The sequence below is a fragment of the Gallinula chloropus genome, assembly GCF_964237585.1.
Source record: "Gallinula chloropus genome assembly, chromosome: 2".
Lineage (NCBI taxonomy): Eukaryota > Metazoa > Chordata > Aves > Gruiformes > Rallidae > Gallinula > Gallinula chloropus.
In genome coordinates this window covers 164,142,487-164,160,596 of record NC_140086.1, presented here as the reverse complement: position 1 = coordinate 164,160,596, position 18,110 = coordinate 164,142,487, and the positions used below count along the sequence as shown (strand labels likewise).

The 18,110-nt window shown below is 67.2% G+C and overlaps 1 protein-coding gene across 1 annotated transcript; it reads right to left on the bottom strand.

Moving 5' to 3' along the window:
• Nucleotides 1-3,651: 3,651 nt before the first annotated feature.
• LOC311189152 (uncharacterized protein) lies at nucleotides 3,652-8,809 on the bottom strand (the record flags this gene model as incomplete). The annotated part of the gene is made up of 7 exons (XM_084260731.1): nucleotides 3,652-4,646; nucleotides 4,979-5,083; nucleotides 5,511-5,637; nucleotides 5,853-6,127; nucleotides 8,156-8,353; nucleotides 8,443-8,530; nucleotides 8,636-8,809. The coding sequence occupies 7 exons, from the start codon at nucleotides 8,807-8,809 to the stop codon at nucleotides 3,652-3,654; spliced, it is 1,962 nt and encodes a 653-aa protein (XP_084116857.1).
• Between the last annotated feature and the right edge of the window lie 9,301 nt (nucleotides 8,810-18,110).

Below are 18,110 nucleotides of genomic sequence, written 5' to 3'. Positions count from 1 at the left end.
GCCGGCGCTGTGACCGGCACAGTCACGGGCCCCGCACTCCCTCCACAGCCCCACACTGGACACGGGGGCACAGAACCTGCCCCATGGGTGTAGCTGGGGAGGAACCAGGGGGTCGGGCTATGGAGCCCCCCAACCATGGGCAGCGATCACCCGTCCCTCCCGGCTGCCCAGCAAGGACCCTCACCCAAGCAAAACCATCCCAGCGCCTGGCACCGCATCCCCCACACCAACACACACCCCCCCCGATAGCGGGGGGGCCGTGACATCCCCGGGGTGGCTGGGTCCCCACGGGAGCTTTCGGCACGCTCACCTGGGCCGCAGGTGCCGGGCATCCCCCGGAGCCTCGCGTCCTGGGGCTGCCCCCCAAACGGCTTCTCCTCTCGCTCCATCGGCGGGGATCCTGGGGGTCCCTGCGGAAGGTCCTGCTGAGGGACGGGCAAGTCTGCCTCCAGCCGCCCCCGGCCCAGGCAGCGCCCCCAGACCCACGGGCGCTCCGGGGCACGCTGACTTCCAGCCGGGCACCTCTCTCCGGCACGCCCGGGCTCTGCCGACCTCCCCCTCCGCCCCTTTCCCAGACCCTCCCCTCCCCGTCCTCCCCGGGACGCTGCCGGCGGCACCGGGTCTGGTGACGAGCAGGGGGCCGGGGCAGGCGGGGATCGGGTTGGCAAAGCTAAGGCATCCCCTCCCGCCGCCCCCCGCCGCGGCTATCCCGGTGCCCCCCTCCCTCCGGGCCCCTCCGCTGCTTCGCTGCCCCCCCGGTGTCCCGCTCTCACCGGCGCCGCTCGGAGGGACGGCAGCGCGGGGGTCCCCGCCGATGGCCGCCGGCCGCAGGAGCGCACCGGGGCGGGCGGCACCGCGCACGAGGCGAGGCAGACAAAGGGCTCCTGCCCCGCTGCCTGCCGGGAACTGTAGTCCGCCCCCCTCGGCCTCGCCGCCGGTGCCCCTGGGATGTGCCGGTGCCTCCCGGGACGCTCCGGCGTCCCCCGGCTCGGGATGCTCCGGACTCCTTCGGGTCGTGATGCTCCAGCATCCCTGAGCCGGGATGCTCCGGTGTTCCCGGAGATGCTCCAGTCCCCCCGCAGGATGCTCCGGTCTCCTGTGGGCTGAGATGCTCCAGTGTTCTCCAGACCGAGGTGCTCCAGTGCCTCGGACCAGGATGCTCCAGTGCCCCCCACGGTGCTCCAGTGCCCCCCCGGGATGCTCCAGTGTTCCCCAGACCAAGATGCTCCGATTTTGCAGGGCCATGATGCTCCAGCATCTCCCTGGCTGGGATGCTCCAGTCTCCCAGGGCCAGGTGTCCCTCTGGAAGCTCTGGTGCCCCTTGGGGTTGGAGCAGGCGCAGGTGACCAGCCCAGCCCAGCTTGGGGTGCGCCCACCCCGAGGACAGCGCTGGCCTGGGTTGGGGTGGCTGGGGGGGGGGGGGGGGCATGTAGTCTGGTACCCCCCAGAGCCGCCATTCCCAGAGGAGCAGGGATCGTTCCAGGGCCATGCTATGGTTGTGTGTGCATAATCCATGTCCGCCCGCAGAGCAGCCAGTGGTGATGAGCTGCAGCAGGACAAGGGGACATGGGACATGGGGACATAGGAATGTGGGTATGATGGAGTAGCCAGGGATGGGATTGGTGGGGAAGCCACACAGCAAGACCCAGGAAGGGGTGCAGGGCACAGGATCCTAGGGTGCCAGGTCTGAGTGCCAGCAAGGGCAGAGGGAGAGATCTGTGGCACGACAAGGCACACATGCCATCTGCTTGTCACCCACCCAACCCTGGGGCTGGAGACAAACTTGGAGGGGCAGGGGGGCTTCAACTGCAGCAGGAGTGTGGGATGTGGTGCCTGGAGAAGTGGGGACCAGCCCAGAATAGGCAGAGGGCACCCCTTGGCACACCCCACCCCCAGCTGTGGGGTCTGGCACAAGCAGAGGAAGGGTCAGCACTGGGGAGGTGGCACGATGCTCACCGAAAGCTGTGTTCCCCCACAGCTCAGGCCCAGCTCAGCAGCAGTGGGGGTCGTGATGGTGGCATGCGGTGAAGGACCAAGCGCTCCGTGCCACCAGATCCCGTTAGAGGGGCCATGGAGGGGGGGAGCAGCAGGAGCAGGCCCTGAGCAGAGGATGCCCACCCTGCCCATGCCCAATGTGATGCCGAACATGATGGAACCGGCACCTTCCACGAGGTACGAGGCGCCCAACAGCTGCCTGCCCGACCAGCCTGGTTCCCTGAGCATCAACTGTGCCAGCTCCCTGCCAGCTCCGGTGCAGCCCCATGCTGCACATCACTGTGCTGGTGCTGCTGGGACCCCCCTGTTGTGGTTTTACCCCAGCTGAGAGCAGAGATCCACACAGCTGCCTGCTTTTTAAAGGAAAAGAGGAGGGGGAGAAGTGTGTGGGGTGGTGAGGGAAGGGAAGGGAAAAGGAAGGGGCAAATAACACCCCCAAAATCAGGGAACCAAAAGCCCGTGGGTTGGGATAAGGATAGTTTACTAAAATAGCAGAAAGACAAAATATAACAATGCTGACAGGACTTTAGAGCAAAAAAATATATGAAAATGTTGATACCCAATGCAGTGTCTCACCGAACCCACAACTCAGGCTGTGCCACCCAGAGCTGTCCCGGAACCTGACCGGCCCCCCAAAACTGCGTGTCCTGGAGCCTCCCTGCTCCTCCTCCCATCAGCCCCCCTTTACACTGAGCATGACATAACTGGCATGGAATACTCTCTTTGGCCAGTCTGGGTCACCTGTCCTGGCTGGGTCCCCTCCTTTCTCATGAATAGAGAAATATTAAGAGCTGAGAAAGTCCTTTACTGTCTGACAGCAACTAAAACCATCAAGGTGTTATCAGCACTGCTTTCATTTTAACTCTCAAACACAGCATTCCATCTGCTGCTACAAAAGAAGTTAACTCCATCCTGACCGAAACCAGGGCACCCCCCCAGGGGACGGTGCAGCAGAGCCACAGAGCGCACACGGGACACCCAGCTCTGGTCCTGCTGGGGGCCTGGGGGGTCCCACTCCCAGCCCCATGGCACCTTTCCCACCCCCAACAGCCATGGCCCCCCTCAGACGTGGCTGTGCCGGGGACATCTGCGTGGGGACCAATGTGTCCCCACAGGGATCTCCCGGGAACTGCCCCAGCCCTTGGTGTGCAGCAGGGGGGTTCCAGCTCCCCAGCCCCAGGCACAGGCTGGGCAACGGGGATGATGCAGGGGCAGCTGCCCCACTGCACCCCGACTTCACCTGGTCAGTGCCCAGGGGACCAGGTCGGGGTAGGGGACCATGTGTTCATGACCCAGAGTCCCCCTGCCCAGAGGCTGGGCAGCAGGAAAGGCTCCGGCCCTTGGGCTGTGTGCCCTGCGCAGGATGAGACCCCTCCCCTGTGCAAGACCAGAGCCCACACTCACATTGCTCCTCATTGGCTTTAAGTACAAACAACACGGAGACACCCCCCCACGCAGGGGCGGAGCACTGGTGAGACTGGGAGAACTGGGAAGCATTTTTTTGAGGTCTGAAGGGGTGCGGAGCGCTGGCTTCTTGGGCCCTGGGTTCTGCCAGCAAAGTCACATCCAGGGTGGGTTAGCAGGATAAGGCCACCCCACAGAAGCCCCTTCGCACAGCAGGGACCACCCCCCTGCCACGGTCCAGAGCCCCGTCCCCTACTGCTGGCCCCCCGCCACCCCGTCCCCATCCCCGTGCGCCCGCTGGTGCAGCCGCAGTTTGCTCTTGGAGCTGAAGCCCAGGCGGCACAGGGAGCAGGCGAAGGTCTTGTAGCGCCGGTGGAGCTTCTTGTGGGTGATGAGGTTGGCCTTGTTGCAGAAGGACTTGTCGCACTGGGCGCAGGCGAAGGGCCGCTCGCCCGTGTGCACGCGCTGGTGCACCAGTAGGTTCCCGCTGCGGCTGAAGCTGCGGCCGCAGTCGGGGCACTTGTGGGAGCGCTCCTGCGCGTGGCTGCGCTGGTGGATGATCAGGCTCTCCTTCCAGCTGAAGCTGCGGTCGCAGCGCCCGCAGAGGAAGGGCCTCTCCTCGCAGTGAGCGGCCCGGTGCCGGCTCAGGCTGGCCTCGTCCTCGAAGTGCTTCTGGCACTCGGGGCACTGGCGGCGCGCGGCGCCAGCGTGTTCCTTGTGGTGGGCCTGCAGGTCGCGCTTGTGGCGAAAGCCATCGCCACAGAGCGCGCAGGCGTAGCCGCCCTCGCCGCCGTGGCTCGCCCGGTGCCGCAGCAGGTCACCCTTCAAGCAGAAGGTCCTGCTACACTCGGTGCAGGCATGCTGGCGCTGGCCCCGGTGCTTCTTGTGCGTCAGGAGGTTGCGCTGGTGGCGGAAGGCCTTACCACAGGCACCGCACAGGTAGGAGGGTGCCGGGCGCTGGTGCTCGGCCTGGTGACGGATCAGCCCGGCCTCATCCTCGAAGCTCTGGCCACAAGCGCCGCAGATAAGGAGTCCCCTGCCCTCTGTCACGGGCTCCTCCGGCAGACGCTGCCCCGGCTCCCATCCTGGTAGCTCCTGGGGGGAATCCGCAGGAAAGGCCCCCGGCACCACATCACTCCAGGGGTTCCCCAATCCCTCAGCTGCACCAGCTGGTGATGTGCACAGGATCTCGTGTTCCTGGTCATTGTCCTCAGGCAGGTCCTCGCTGGCTGACCTGGCCCGGGCAGCTATTGGAACAGGAGCATGGTTATGATGGGGGCTGTCTCAGCATGGGGGCACCACCAGCACAGACCTGTGACAGTCCCCATGCCTGTGGCACCGGCCCCTTGCCCACTGCAGCCTCCCTTCACCTCTGTGATGCCCGTGGGACAGCCAGGCCCAGGGGACAGCAGTGGGACCCCCAAACCAGCCCAGGGAGGGTGTCAGGCAGGACTTCATCTGGGGCAGGGGTCTGGCTGTGACCAGCCACCTTGTCCTGCACTTGGGGCTCCCTACTAAACCAGCACCAGCATCGCAGCCCAGTGTCACGGCCATGCGGGGTGTCCCCACGGTCACTCACGGGTCTCTGAGGCGTCAGAAGCTCGGCCGTGCCCCCCATTATAGGGGTCTCCTCTGTGTGTCTCCTCCCCGGGCTCCATTCGGTGGGTGCGCTGCAGCTCGAGGCCTGTGGAAGAGAGAGACCTCAGCACCCCCCCAGCAGCGGCACCCAGCAGCGGCACCAGGGCTGCGAGGCAGCGCACAAGGGATGCTGGCAACGGCGGGAGCTGCTGGGACAGGGGGGCTGCCACATTCAGGGCCTTCAGGAGCTGCCGGTGCCGACCCCAGCCATGGCATCAAGCCGGGACACACCGGGACGGGCAGCAGTGGGGGATACCTGGAGCTGTTATTCCTCACACCCTGGGGATGGGATGGGCAGTGGGCACATGGCAGCCCCACTCTGCAGGGAGAGACAGCAGGTCAGGTGCGAGGGGCTCGAACTGCAGACCCCCAGGATGGGGCTGCAGGACCCCGGGATGGGTCTGTGGGACCCTGTCTAAGCCTCCGGATGCGCTCCCAGCTCCGAGCCCGGGCTCCCCGGGACGCATCCTTACCCAGGCTGGCAACCAGGTTGTAGTTGTCGTCCATCACCTCCCGGTAGAGCCGCCGCTGCCAGCCCTCCAGCTCTGCCCACTCCTCGGGGGAGAAGTAGATGGCCACGTCCTCAAACGTCACCGTGCCCTGAAACCCAACAAGGGGCTGAGGGGCCGGGGGTCGCCACACTGAACCCCCCGGGCGGGGCACCCCCACCCCCCGGTCCGGGGCTGCCGGGCCCCCGCACCCGGGTCAGGAGAGCCACGGCCGCCAGCCTGGTTCCGGCGGCGGGTCCCCGGCCACCACCGCCCCCGCCCCGCCCGGGCCCGCTCCGCGGCTCCCCGGGCCCCGGCCGGCCTCACCCGCTGCATGTCGGTCCGGGGTGGCGAGGGGAACCCGCAGCGCCGCGATGGCGCCGGCGGAGCCGCGGCCGGGCGGTCCCGGAAGGAGACGGCGGGGGCGGGACCGCGGCGGGGGCAGAGCCGAGCGCCGGCAGCACCACCGGCCCCGGGCTCTGGCAGCGCCGGGAGCGGAGACCTCCGGTACTGGCAGCGCCGGGCACGAGGCACAGCGGCACCGGCCAAGGGGAGCACCGGGCGCGGAGAGCACCAGGCACCGGCAGCACCGACCGCAGGCACTGGCAATAGCGGCAGCACCGGGCGCTAGCAGCACTGAGCACGGAGAGCACCGGACACCGGCAGCAGCGGCAGCGCTGGGCACCGGGGACAGCGGCACCGGCCAAGGGGAGCACTGGGCACAGAGGGCACCGGGCACCGGCAGCGCCGACCCCAGGCACCAGCAGCACCGGCAGCACCGGCAGCACCAGGCGCTGGGGACAGCGGCACCAGTGATGGGGAGCGCTGGGCACAGAGGGCACCAGCAGCACCGAGCACTGGGGCACCGCCCCTCTGCAGGCACCAGCCATCCTCTCCTGCCCTGCCTCCAGGCTGCCCTCACCTGCGTTTTGTGGGCCCCCCCCAGACCTGGGGGTGCGGGTGGGAGGTTGGCACGGCCCGGCTGCAGACAAAGGGGCTGCTGCCTGCGGGCACTGGGGTCACAGCTGGTCCCCGTGCCCAGGGGGCTCTGCCGTCACTCCTGGTGTGTGATGGCACATGGTGGGGGGGTGGGCCTCCGAGCCCAGCCGAAACCCTCGTGTGTGTCCCCCGTGGGCTCCCCAGACATCAGCCAGGATCTGTGCCAGGCAGGTTGTGCCAGGAACGGGCACCCACCAGGGTCACCCGGGAGGAAGGAGCATCCACTGGCACGTCCTGGGAGAAGCGCTGGCCTCTGATAGCCCCTTCACCAACCCTTGGGGACCGAGGGCTGGGAGGAGGACGGGCCTGCAGCAGGGAAAGCCCTGGGCACAGAGCAGCAGCCCCTTCCCCTCCGCAGTGAAGCTGCCCTGGGTGCAGTAACCGGCCCCCCCAGCTTTGGGCGCTGCCGGCACCTGCAGCCACCTCCTCGCCCCAGTGCCCCTCGAAGCCAACACGGTGGCCGGTCTTCCCCTGGCATGGCCCAAGCTCAGTGCCAGCTCCTGTGCCTTGGCTGTCATGGTGGCACTGGGAGGCACTGCCAGCACCAGACAAAAAGTGTGTCCCCCACTTTCCCCCCCCCGCACCCCTGCGCAGTGGGTCAGTGTCGGTGCACCAGTGGGTCAGGATCTGCTCCCAGTGCTGGCCCTTCCTGCCATGGAGCATGGCCACGCTAGAGGGGAGCCAGGGGGCAATGCCAGCGCCCCTCTCCCAGTCAGCTGGGGAAAGGTCCTTCCCCCGGCAGCTGGCACCCAGGGCGCTCCTCTGCAAGAGAGGTTCTAGTTGGGTGCCGGGGCTGGCATGGAGCCTCGCTGCCCTCACCCCCACTCCTGAGAGCCCCTCCTGGAGCTCCCAGCTGTGAGCCCGCTGCAAAGGGCCCTGCGAGGCCCTTTCCGGGCCTTGAGCAATGCCATCCCCATTCACAAGGGGGAAACTGAGGCACACAGCAGCCCCCAGCCTCTCTGGCACAGCGAGGAGAGCCTCTGGCCCCCACACCCTGCCAGCCCCCGCTGCCACGGAGACCAGACCGGGAGCTGGGAAGTGTCAGTGCAGCAAACATGGCGCAGGCAGAGGGGTCAGCCAACCTCCACCAGTCCCGAACCTGGGCAGGGTGGGCAGCGGGGGCTGACAACCTGCCACCTACACTGGGGGCTTGTGGGCTCCCTCCTACAGAGCATACAGGGGTCCCCTTTCCATGGGAGGAAAGCCTGGTGGGGCGGGCAAAGCCCAGCTGTCCAGGCACAGTGCCAGGGAGGCAGGGGAGGGTGTGGGGCAGACCTTCCATCTCCCCGGGATGCAGGAGGATGAGGATGGGGAGTAGCATCCACCATGCTGGGGTCACCCTCATACACTCCTGGCAGCCCTGCAGTACCCACAGCCATATGGGGCGGGCCCAGAGGTCACCCCAGAATAGCCTAGTCTGGAGGGACCAACCCCACAGCCACCCCAGTACAGCCCAGTCCATATGGACCAGCCCCACAGCCACCCCAGTACAGCCCAGTCTGGATGGTGCAGCCTCTCAGCCAGCCTAGTACAGCCCAGTCTATACAGCCCAGCCCCACAGCCAGCCCAGTACAGCCCAGCCCATACAGCCCAGCCCCACAGCCTGCCCAGTACAGCCCAGCTTCCCCCACAGCTGCCACCGTGAGCCACGGCTGTGGCTGCCGTGCTGTCCCGGTGACGAACGGGCCAGTGAGGGCTCCTGGCGATGCTGCCGGCGGTAGTTGTGACCGTGCCACACGCCGTCGCCCACACCCGGTGCGGAGCCGAGGGGTCGGTGCCAGTGGGCACGGCTGTGCCTGCTTGGCCACGGGGCCAGCTCCCGGGTGAGGCTGGGGGGGCACACACACCCCCCACACCCCCGCAGAGGGAGGCTCAGCACCCCCCCAGCACCAGCCCCTCACTCCAACCTGGCTCCCACCCGAGCCGGAGCGGCTGCGGCCCAAGGAGGCAGCCCAGAGAGAGCGGACGCTGCCCACGCCCAGAGCACCGGCCACCCAGCGCGGCAGCTGCAGACCCCCACCGGACGCGGGGAGAGGTGAGGACCCCCACCCAGGGCTGGTCTACAGCGGCACAGGGACCCTCACCAGCCCCTGCCACATCCATCCACCCACCGGCTCCCGGCTCTTCCTGCCACGGTGAGTCTGGGGGTCTGGGGGGGTCGGCGTCGCTGTGAGGGACGTGCCTTGGCACAGCCGGCCGCAGGCGCTGTGCCCGCGCTGCCGCAGAGCCCTGTACCACTGCCTGTGTTTGGCACTGGCTGCCTCTCCCGTGGGGCTCCTGGGCATGCTCACAGTGGGGGGAGGCTGTACACAGCCCCCACCCCTGGTGCCCGGGATCCCCTGGGCTCGTGGCCTGGCTGAACAGTGCGGCGGAGCCGGACACACAGACGGACAGGCAGGCCTTGGGTCTGTGCCAGTGCAGACAAGCCTCATCCTGTGCTGCCAAAGCTGAGGAGCATCCCCGCAGCTAGCGGGGACATACGAATACCAGGAGCAGTGGGTGGGCTGCACCCCACTGGGAACTGACCGCCCCCCAGTGTCCCCCAAAACCTCACCCACAGACAGGTGCTTAGAGAGACCCCGGGAGAGGTGGCAGCCCCCTTCCAGGAACACCCTGAGTGCAACAGCCAGAGGTACCCCCACTTCCCACCCACCCACAGCCCACAGCCCTGCAGACATCGGACAGGGTGCTGGTTGCCATGGCCAGGATGGCAGCACCCCTCACCGTGTCAGCATATCGAACCTCTCCAGCTCCCGCCCCGTCCCTGGGGCTCCGTGGTCCCCACGCTGCCATACATCACGACGGGCTCCCGGGGCACTGGGGTCTGACAGATGGGCTATGTAGGGGCCAGGAAGCCCGCTGACCTCACATGGGCACCCCCAAGGCACGATCTGGGGGTTCCAGGGTCTCTCCAGCCCCCGGCACAGGTCAGGCGCTCCCTCACACTCAGGGTCCAAGGTGTTTCACACCCCCACAGCAGTGTGAGCATCATATGGGGACATACTGGGAGGCTCACACTCGCACGGCATCGCTGGGAAGAGGTGAAGCCCCCCGGGTTTGCAGGCAGCCACATGGGTCCCCATCTGCTGGTGACCCTCCCCCATCACCGGAGCTGTGGGGAGGGCAAGAAAGCTGCGGGAGGAACTGGGGCAGTGGGACCAGGAGAGGCCGGTGCTCCCGGCACTGCAGGAGCATTTCCAGGCCAGCGCTGGCGGGGCTGGGGCGGGGTGGGGGGGGCCCGCTGGTGATTTATGCCGGGTGTCACACAGCCGCTTCCCCGGGTGCCGGTTTCTGTGCCGCTTCTGAGTGCAACACACACACCGCGGCCCCGGGCGGCTTTTTTAGGCTGCCCCAGTTGTGCCGCCGCCCGCAACGTGCCGGGCGCACACGTGGTGCAGCCGCTGGGAAGCAGGACAAGCGCCAGGCACAGGCAGAAGGGCCGGGGACTGGGAGGGAGGGGGCTGGCATGCGGCGCCACACGGCTCCCGAAATCCACCCGGGAAAAGAGCTCGACTCTCAGTGGTTCTTCCTTTGCCCATCAGAACAAGTGTGCGGGGCCGGGGGACGTTCCCCAGTTCTGTCTCTGGAGTGAGACCAGAGCTAGAGGGGCTGGGGGAGGTGAAGTGTCCATCATCGCCCTCCTCGTGCCAGGGAGGACACAGATGACTGTGTTGGTGCTCTCCTGGCACCCGGAGCCATGGCACTCACCCCCTGTGAGTGGGGGAGGCCGGACGTGGCCGGCACGCGCGGAGTGAGGCCCCCGCGCCGCAGAGACTTCCTCACCCAGAAGGACCCATGGGCTCTTCCAGGTGATGGGGTCATGGCCTGGAAAGAGAATTCCCTCTGTTTTTGGGGAATGCTGGTAACACAGACCCTCCCAAGGCCGGTGCTGGCAGGGAGGAGAGGTCCATCTCCAGGGGGTCGGTGGGACAGGGCAGGTCGGGATGCTGAGGTGCAGGACCCTGTGTGAGGATGGAGGCCTCCCCACAGCCAGCTTCCAGCCTTCCCCAGGAAAAGCCACTCCTGTCCATCTGTCTGTCCCTCATGGGCTGACTGCACGGGGGCATTGGGGGAGCAGAGGAGGGGCCAGGCAGTAAAACAGACCCGCTGAAGGACAGGGTCCCTCCGGAACTCTGCCTTGGGTGTTCCTGGCTGAAGATCTCCCTTCCCTGCCCCCCACACCGTCGAGTTCTCAATTAACCTTTGTGTAATTAGCTTTCCCTGGGAGATGAGATTTCCTTACATGAATACCAATAAGGGAATGAAGGGCAAATCTTGGAGAGATGCCACAGAGCATCCCAGCCCCTCCAATCCCACCCCATCCCATCCAATCCAATCCCACCCCGTCCCATCCAATCCCACCCCCATCCCATCCCACCCCACCCCATCCAATCCCATCCCACCCAATCCCACCCCACGTCATCCCACCCCATCCCATCCAATCCCACCCCATCCAATCCCATCCCACCCAATCTCACCTCACCCCATCCCACCCCACCCCATCCCATCCTATCCTATCCCATCCCATCCCCACCCCACCCCAGGTGCTTGCACGGCCATGTCACCTCCTCCTGCACCTTCACCGCAGTGCTGTCTCGGTGTCAGTGGGTGGTGGGACTCCCTCACGGGTGGGATGCTGATCCATCCGTCCTGGGGCAGGGTGAGCAGCACCCACACCCAGGGGCTGAGTGGGACCTGATCCTGCCCCAGGGACAACAACGGGGCTGTGAGTATGAAGGGAAGGCTGCACTTGCAGGGTTAATACCGGGAATGCTGTCTGTCTGTCCATCCCTCCGTCCTGCCAGCGCCAGGGTGCTGCTCGGCTCCCGTGATTTAGGAGCTGCCTGTCCCAAGGTCGGTTCTACGCCTTAAAAGGAAACATCCCTTCGGCGGGACGCTGAACCCCCGCCCCAAAACGAAGCGGAACCTCGGGGAAGGGCTGGGCCACGGGAGATCCTCCCTTGGGAGAAACAGCTGGTGGAGGAGAGGCAGGATTCGTTGGGCCGCTGCAGGGCTCCTTCCTCCTCCGGCTGCACAGCAGGATGGGACGGGAAGGAATCCTGTGCCTGGCATGGAGGCTGCACCAATGGGAGCCCTTCAACCCCCCCCCCCCCCCCCCAAGAGGCCAGGGGAGACCCCAGGACCACGGCATCTGCACCGCTCCACGGCTGGTGGGATCGGCTCCAGTGGTTGGTAGTGATGGAGAAGGGGACGGAAGGGCTGAGGCACAACAGCCCCCAAGGTCTGAAGGGCTGTTTAGGGAGGAGGAGTGTTGGATCAGGATAAACACCCCTGTCCCCATCACTCAGGGGGTGTGGGGGTCCCAGGGAGCTGCTCTCCTTTCAGGAAGGGGTTGGGGGGTGACAGTGGGTCTCCTGCTCAGAGACACGGCAGGAAAAGGTCTGCAAGAACCGCAGCAGCTGTGGACACATGTCTGAGGCTCCCCAGGTCCCTCTGAGCCCCACGCTTGCTGCTCACGACGTGCCCCCCGGCCCGGTTCCCCAGCAGGAAGGTCTCACCAAGCACATTCCAGCCCCCGGTGCTGCCAGCAGCCCCCAGCACGACAGCGAAGGGAATGTGGGACGGCGGCTCAAGGCCACCGGCGTCTGGCAAAGGTTCATCTGGAATCGTCCCAGCACTAAACCCCTGGCAGGATGCGGCTGCTCGGGCCGGACCAGCACGCTGCCAGCCCACAGCATCTGCCTCTGGCTCACCAGTCAGAGCTCTGGGGGGTGAAGCCGGTCTCTGGAGACATCCACGAGTGTTTCCACAGGATCCCAGGCTGGGGGGGGTTGGAGAGATCTCTGGAGATCCCCCAGTCCCATCCCTGCCAGAGCAGGGTCCCCTCGAGCAGCCTGCAAAAAACAGCATCCAGGATCGTGGACTGGGATCTCCCCAGGAAGGAGAATCCCCACCCTTTCTGGGCAGCCTGGCCCAGGGCTGGGGACCCGCAGCGTGAAGGAGATTTTCCTCCTGTTAGAACGGACCTTCCTGTGCTCTGGTTTGTGCCCCTTGTCCTCTCACTGGGAACCACCAAGAAGAGTGTGGTGCCGGTAACTCACCCCAGGAAGCATAAACACACCCTCCAGGCCCTGGCTCCCTTGGCTCTGGATGTCCCCAGGCGTTTCCTTTCATAGAACCGGAGGAGTTTCTCTGTTCAGGCTGGAGCATCTTTCCAACCCCCCTCCTTTCCTCCCTGAGCCTGAGCCAGCACTGCAGCGCTGGGAGCACATGAGGGTCACTGTCCCGCCCCCCGGCTCTGCTAAAGCCCTGGCTTTGGCTACCTGGGACCAATAAAGCAGCCAGTACGATGCCTTTACCAGCCAAGCAGGTTGGGGGGGGGGTGGGGGGGGCTCTGTCACTGCCAAGATGCACTTTCAGCTCCCACTGGGGAAGCGTCAGCCTGCTGCTCTGCATCCACCCCCAGTGAAGGGTCTTTTGTGCCCATCTGTGTCCCCCACAGTGGTGCCTGGCCTGTCCCCACATCCTCGCTGTCTCCAGGGGCTCTGGCTTTTGAAGAAGGTCTCTCACACCCCCAAACCCCAGAGCTCTGTGGGGCTTGCACAGAGGTTTCTTGAGAGATGCCCTGACCATGCTGAAGGCCATGGCTCGCCGATCCCACCTGGAGCACACAGAACCCCCCCCCCGTACGCTGCGGTCACCGTGCCCAGGCGGAGGCAGCGCAGCCCGGGGCACCTCATGGGCTGGTTTTGGAGGCCCCTTCCAAGGCTTCATCGGGGTGTGGGGCAGCTCCCAGTGCCAACCGAGGCACCTCATCCCCTGAAACAGGGCTGGTTCCTCCGGAGCCATCGCTCTGCAGTCACAGAGTCACAGAGTTACCGGGTCGGAAAAGCCCTTTAAGCCCATCCAGTCCAACCGTCCCTGTCTTGAGCTGCCCCAGCTCCCTGAGCACTTCATCTCCCCTCTGTTAAACACCCCCAGGGCTGGGGACTCAGCCCCTCCCTGGGCAGCCTGTGCCACAGCCCCACAACTCTGCCAGGGAAGAACTTTGCCCTCCCAGCTGAGCTGACCCTGCCCTGGGGCAGCTTGAGCCCATTGCCCCTCCTCCCAGCTCCTGGCCCCTGGCTGCAGAGACCATCGCCCACCTCTCTGCACCCTCCTGCCAGGGCAGGGCAGGGCAGGGCAGGGCAGGGGGGAGAAGGGCTCCCCTCAGCCTCCTCTGCTCCAGGCTCAGCACCCCCAGCTCCCTCAGCCGCTCCTCAGAGGATTTGCCCTCCAGCCCCTTCCCCAGCCTGGTTGCCCTTCTCTGCACTCGCTCCAGGACCTCCCTGTCCTTCTGGTGCTGAGGAGCCCACAACTGGACCCAGCACCCCAGCTGCAGCCTCCCCAGTGCCCAGCCCAGGGGCACAATCCCTGCCCGGGCCCTGTGGCCACGCTGGGTCTGGCACAGGCCAGGTTGCCCTTGTCCCCCCTGGCCCCTCGGGCACACTGCTGGCTCACGGGCAGTCTGAGGTCACCCCGCAGCCCAGGCCCGTCCCCGCCAGCAGCTCCCCAGCCCCCGCCCCAGCCCTCAGCGCTGCCGGGCCCGGCCGGGACAGGCCCGGGGGGTGCGGGCGGGTCGGGCCGGGCCGGGGGCGGGGCCTGGGGTCGGTACCGGTACCGCGGCCGCTCCGCCCGGCCACAGCGCCCCCTGCCGGGCCGCGCGCACGCTCCGAGAGCCCCGCACGGGTTGCCGTGGTGACCCAGCGTTACCATGGCGACGGGATGGCTGTGGGTACCTGGATGCGTTGCCATGGTGTTGTGCCTCCCCCTCCCCTGCCTTAGGGTGACCCCCTCCTGGGGTGCCCAGACCCACCATTCTGGAGGAAGCAGGGGCGGGGTGCCCCACCTGAGGGGCGCAGTGCCTGCCCACTGCTTGGGGTCACCCTGCTGGGACATGTCCTGGTCCCGGATGGGTGAGCCCCTCCCCACCCCCCTGCACCCCCCAGCCTCTCTCCCCTGAGCTTGGCCCAGGCTGGGTGACAGCAGCATTTGGGAAAGGGAGCAACTGCCCCCAAAGCTGCCCTGGCCTCGCTGGTGGGGGCTGTGGGGTGCCTCAGGCCTCAGGAGGGAGCATGGGCAGCACCAGGACACCCAGTTGTGGTCCTGCTCCTCCCACTCCCCCCCTCTCTTCCCTCCAGCAGAGAAAAGGCAGAGCTGGCAGTAGCAAGATGCAGGAAACCCCAGGCAGAGGACAGGGACATGTCCTGGCATCCCTGAGCATCAGGAGTCAGGGGGGTGGGATGGGGGGGGCAGCAGAGCTGGGTGCTGAGTCCCACTGAGCCCTGTGTAACTTCCAGCCCTGGGAGCAGTCCTGTTTGGACCTCAGGTGAGCCCCCTTCCCAGCCACCAGCACCCCACAGGGGCTGCAGCACCCATGGCAGCTCCTGGCAGCTCCCTCCCAGTGCCCCCACCCCCACACAATCACCCCCCATTCCGTGAGGGAGCTGGTGGCCACCCTAAACCCGAGAGATTCCCAGCACCCTGTGTTTGTGCCATGCAAGGAATGAGTGGGACCTTCTCCTGCCCACAGTACCCATCGCCCCCCGAGATGCACCCGGGCTCGGGAAGGGCAGCGTGGGCAGCGCGGCGGCTGTGCTGTGACCTCAGCAGCCTGGCAGCTCCTGCCAGCCCGGCTGACCGGCCTCTCCCCGGATGGATTATCTGGATGTGACAGCTTTCCCAGCTCAGCCGCGGGTCTTTGTGGCCGTAATCCCAGCACAGCCGCTCGCACACCAAGCCAGTGTTCTCCGCAGCCAGGGGATGGAGGCACCCACCCCAGTTCCCCGTGGCGCCCCTCAGGACCCCTCAGCAAGGGGGTTCCCTCCAAGCCCCACCCCGGTTGATCCCGCAGACCAGCTGTAGCACCCACGGGACGCCCCAAAGCTGCCCGAGCCAAAATTCCAGTGGGAGCAGGTGCTGGGGAAGGTGTTTCCGTACCCAGAGCAGCATCCAGCGAGCGCTGAGTCAGCCCAAATGCGGGTGGCAAAGGGCACCTGGCACCACCCAGGGGTGCAGAACAGCAGGAGGGGTTTGGGCACCCAAATATCTCAGTTTGCTTCTCTCGCAGGGGGCACAGGGCTGGGAACAGCAATGGCAGCAGCGTCATTCTCTGCGTCTGCTGCGGGCCACAGAGCAGTCGTGGGTGGGCACAGGGGGGTCCTGGGGCACCCAGCTCACCCCGGCCATGCTGCAGCCGCGGGGTCTCTCCCACCCCACAGCCCCGCTGGGGGTCATGCTGGGGGGCAGTCCCAGGAACTGGGGGGATGCTTTGGGAACAGGTCCCAGGGGGGCCACAGTGCCTGATCCCCCCTCCTGTCACATTCCCTGTGGGCAGCTTCGGGGAGCCCTGCCCAGAGGAGGGGGGTGCAGCTGGGGTGGGCAGAGCTGGGGTGGGCAGGACCTGCAGTTGATACCTGGTCACGTTGCCCTGTCTGTCCGTCCATCCACTTGGTCCTGTGCCCAAGGGGCACCAGCGATGCCCCTGGAGCGGGATGGACCCGGCACACCCCCATCCCTTGCTGATGCATCCCGGGAGGTGTTGTGTCACCCCCCCTCCCCGGTTCCAGCATGGTCCCTGCTCCCCCCACGTCCCAGAGGCACGGGGTAGGGCAAGAGGTGGCCAGGCCGAGGGGTGGGTGTAGAGGTGTGGGGGGGTTGACCTCCCCGGGGGCAGCAGGGACGGGACAGGACAGGGACGGGGGGGACGGGGGGGTCACGGTAATCATTAACCCGGCGCCGAGCAGAGCGCCTGTCCGGGGCGCGATGTGCGGGGAGCGGGGGCACCGCCTCCTCCCCACCCCTGCCACCCCCGCCTCCTCCTCCTCCTCTTCCTCCCCCGCCAACAGGACACCCCGGACCTCGCCACCCCCCCACCCCCCAGCCGCTGCCGGGACCGGGGACTCCGCAGAGCACCGGGGAGGCCGGGGGTTCACCGTGTCCCACACCCCCCGGCGTGGCTGGGGACACGCGTGGGTTTGTCCCGGCTGATTTCTGCCCCCGGCCCTGGAGTCTGGCTGCAGCGAGGGGGAACGGGGACGGGGGGGTAACAGGGGAGCGGAACGACCCCTGAACGGAGCTGCGAGGCTGCTGGGCGTTCATTAACCCGCGGGGCCCGTCCCGTAGCCCCACGCGTGGGGAGGGAGAAGGGGAGCGGGGCAGGACCTCCCCGTTCCCCTCCGCTTCACGCCCATCCCCGACTGGGGTGCCCATGGGATGCGCCCCGAAGGACCCCCCCCCCTACGCCCCGTGGACCCGGACACCCCACGCACCGGGAGGGGTGCTCCGGAGTCTCTCCACTCCCCCCCCCCCCCTCGTGGGGCCTCTCCTCGGGCCCCCCTTCTCGCGCGGGCGGGGCGGCGGGAGCGCGCAGGTGCGGGAGGGGGGGGGGGGGGCGTGGGAAACCCGTGATGGGGCGGGGGGGGGGCGGGGGCAACCTTGACCCCGGCCAGGCTCGGGCAGGGGCTGGCCCCCGGCCCGGGCAGGGCGGGGAGGGGGGGGCGGAGGCTGAGGTGGGGGGTCAGCGCCCCCGGGGCCGGGGCAGAGAGCGGGCGGGCTCCGCGCAGGCGATTTGCAGAGCGGGGGCAGGTGAGTGGGGGGCGGGAGGGGCTGCTCCTCGGGCAGGTTGGGGGGGGTCCTGTCTCGACAGCTCTGTTGGGGTGCTCGGCTCCGGATCGGGGTTCGGCAGCTGTCCCGGAGGGTGGTGAGCCCCACCCCCTGCCCCCCACCCACCTTCACACCCTGCGATTTGGGGTGCCAGGGCACACAGGGGACTCCGGGGGCCACAGGACACCCCCCCTCCCGGGTATTGCGAGGACACTGAGGGGCTGTGGTTGTGCCCCTGTCCTGCCAGTGGGATATGGGACCCCCGCTGTGTCCCCACACAAACCCTCTTCCTGCCCCCCAATCCCCCTCAGCCCCGTGATCCAGCGTGTGTCCCCCCGTGCTCTGGGGACACAATGCCCCCGGCAAGGCTGGGTGCCACCCGTCCCCGCACCCCTGTGCATCCCCCGTGGCTGGTGCTGGATATCTGTGGGTGCCACCGTGTCTCGGTCTCCCATGTGCCCCACGGCCTGTGGACACCAGCCCGGAGCCCTCCGGCTCCTTTGCTGGTAACCGCTGCCATGGGGGCAGCTGGTCAGGCTGCCCCAGAGCCCCCCGGGCTCGGGCTGGCAGCAGGGACTCCTCAACTGGGAGGGGCTGTGTCTGTGGACAGACCCACAGCACCCCGATAGCTCCCACTGAGCTGCCAGGGCTTGGTACTCTCATGGGGCCGGTGCTCCCCTGGGACAGGAGAGCTGGCACGGCACAGCCTGGCATGGCATGGCATGGCATGGCATAGCATGGCTTTGCACGGCACAGCATGGCACCCTGCCTGCCTCACCGACGCAGGGTCGCAGGGCCAGAGGGGATGGCACTCACCATTGTCATCCTGTGGTGCCATGTTTTGCCGAGGTGCCGGGTGCTGTCGGCAGCTGCCGGTGGGGACAGGAACAGCCATGGCTGTGTCAACAGACCGTGTCAGTGATGCCTGGCTGCATGCGAGGACATGGCCCTGTGGCCGACCGCTCTCTCTGTCCCCAGGTC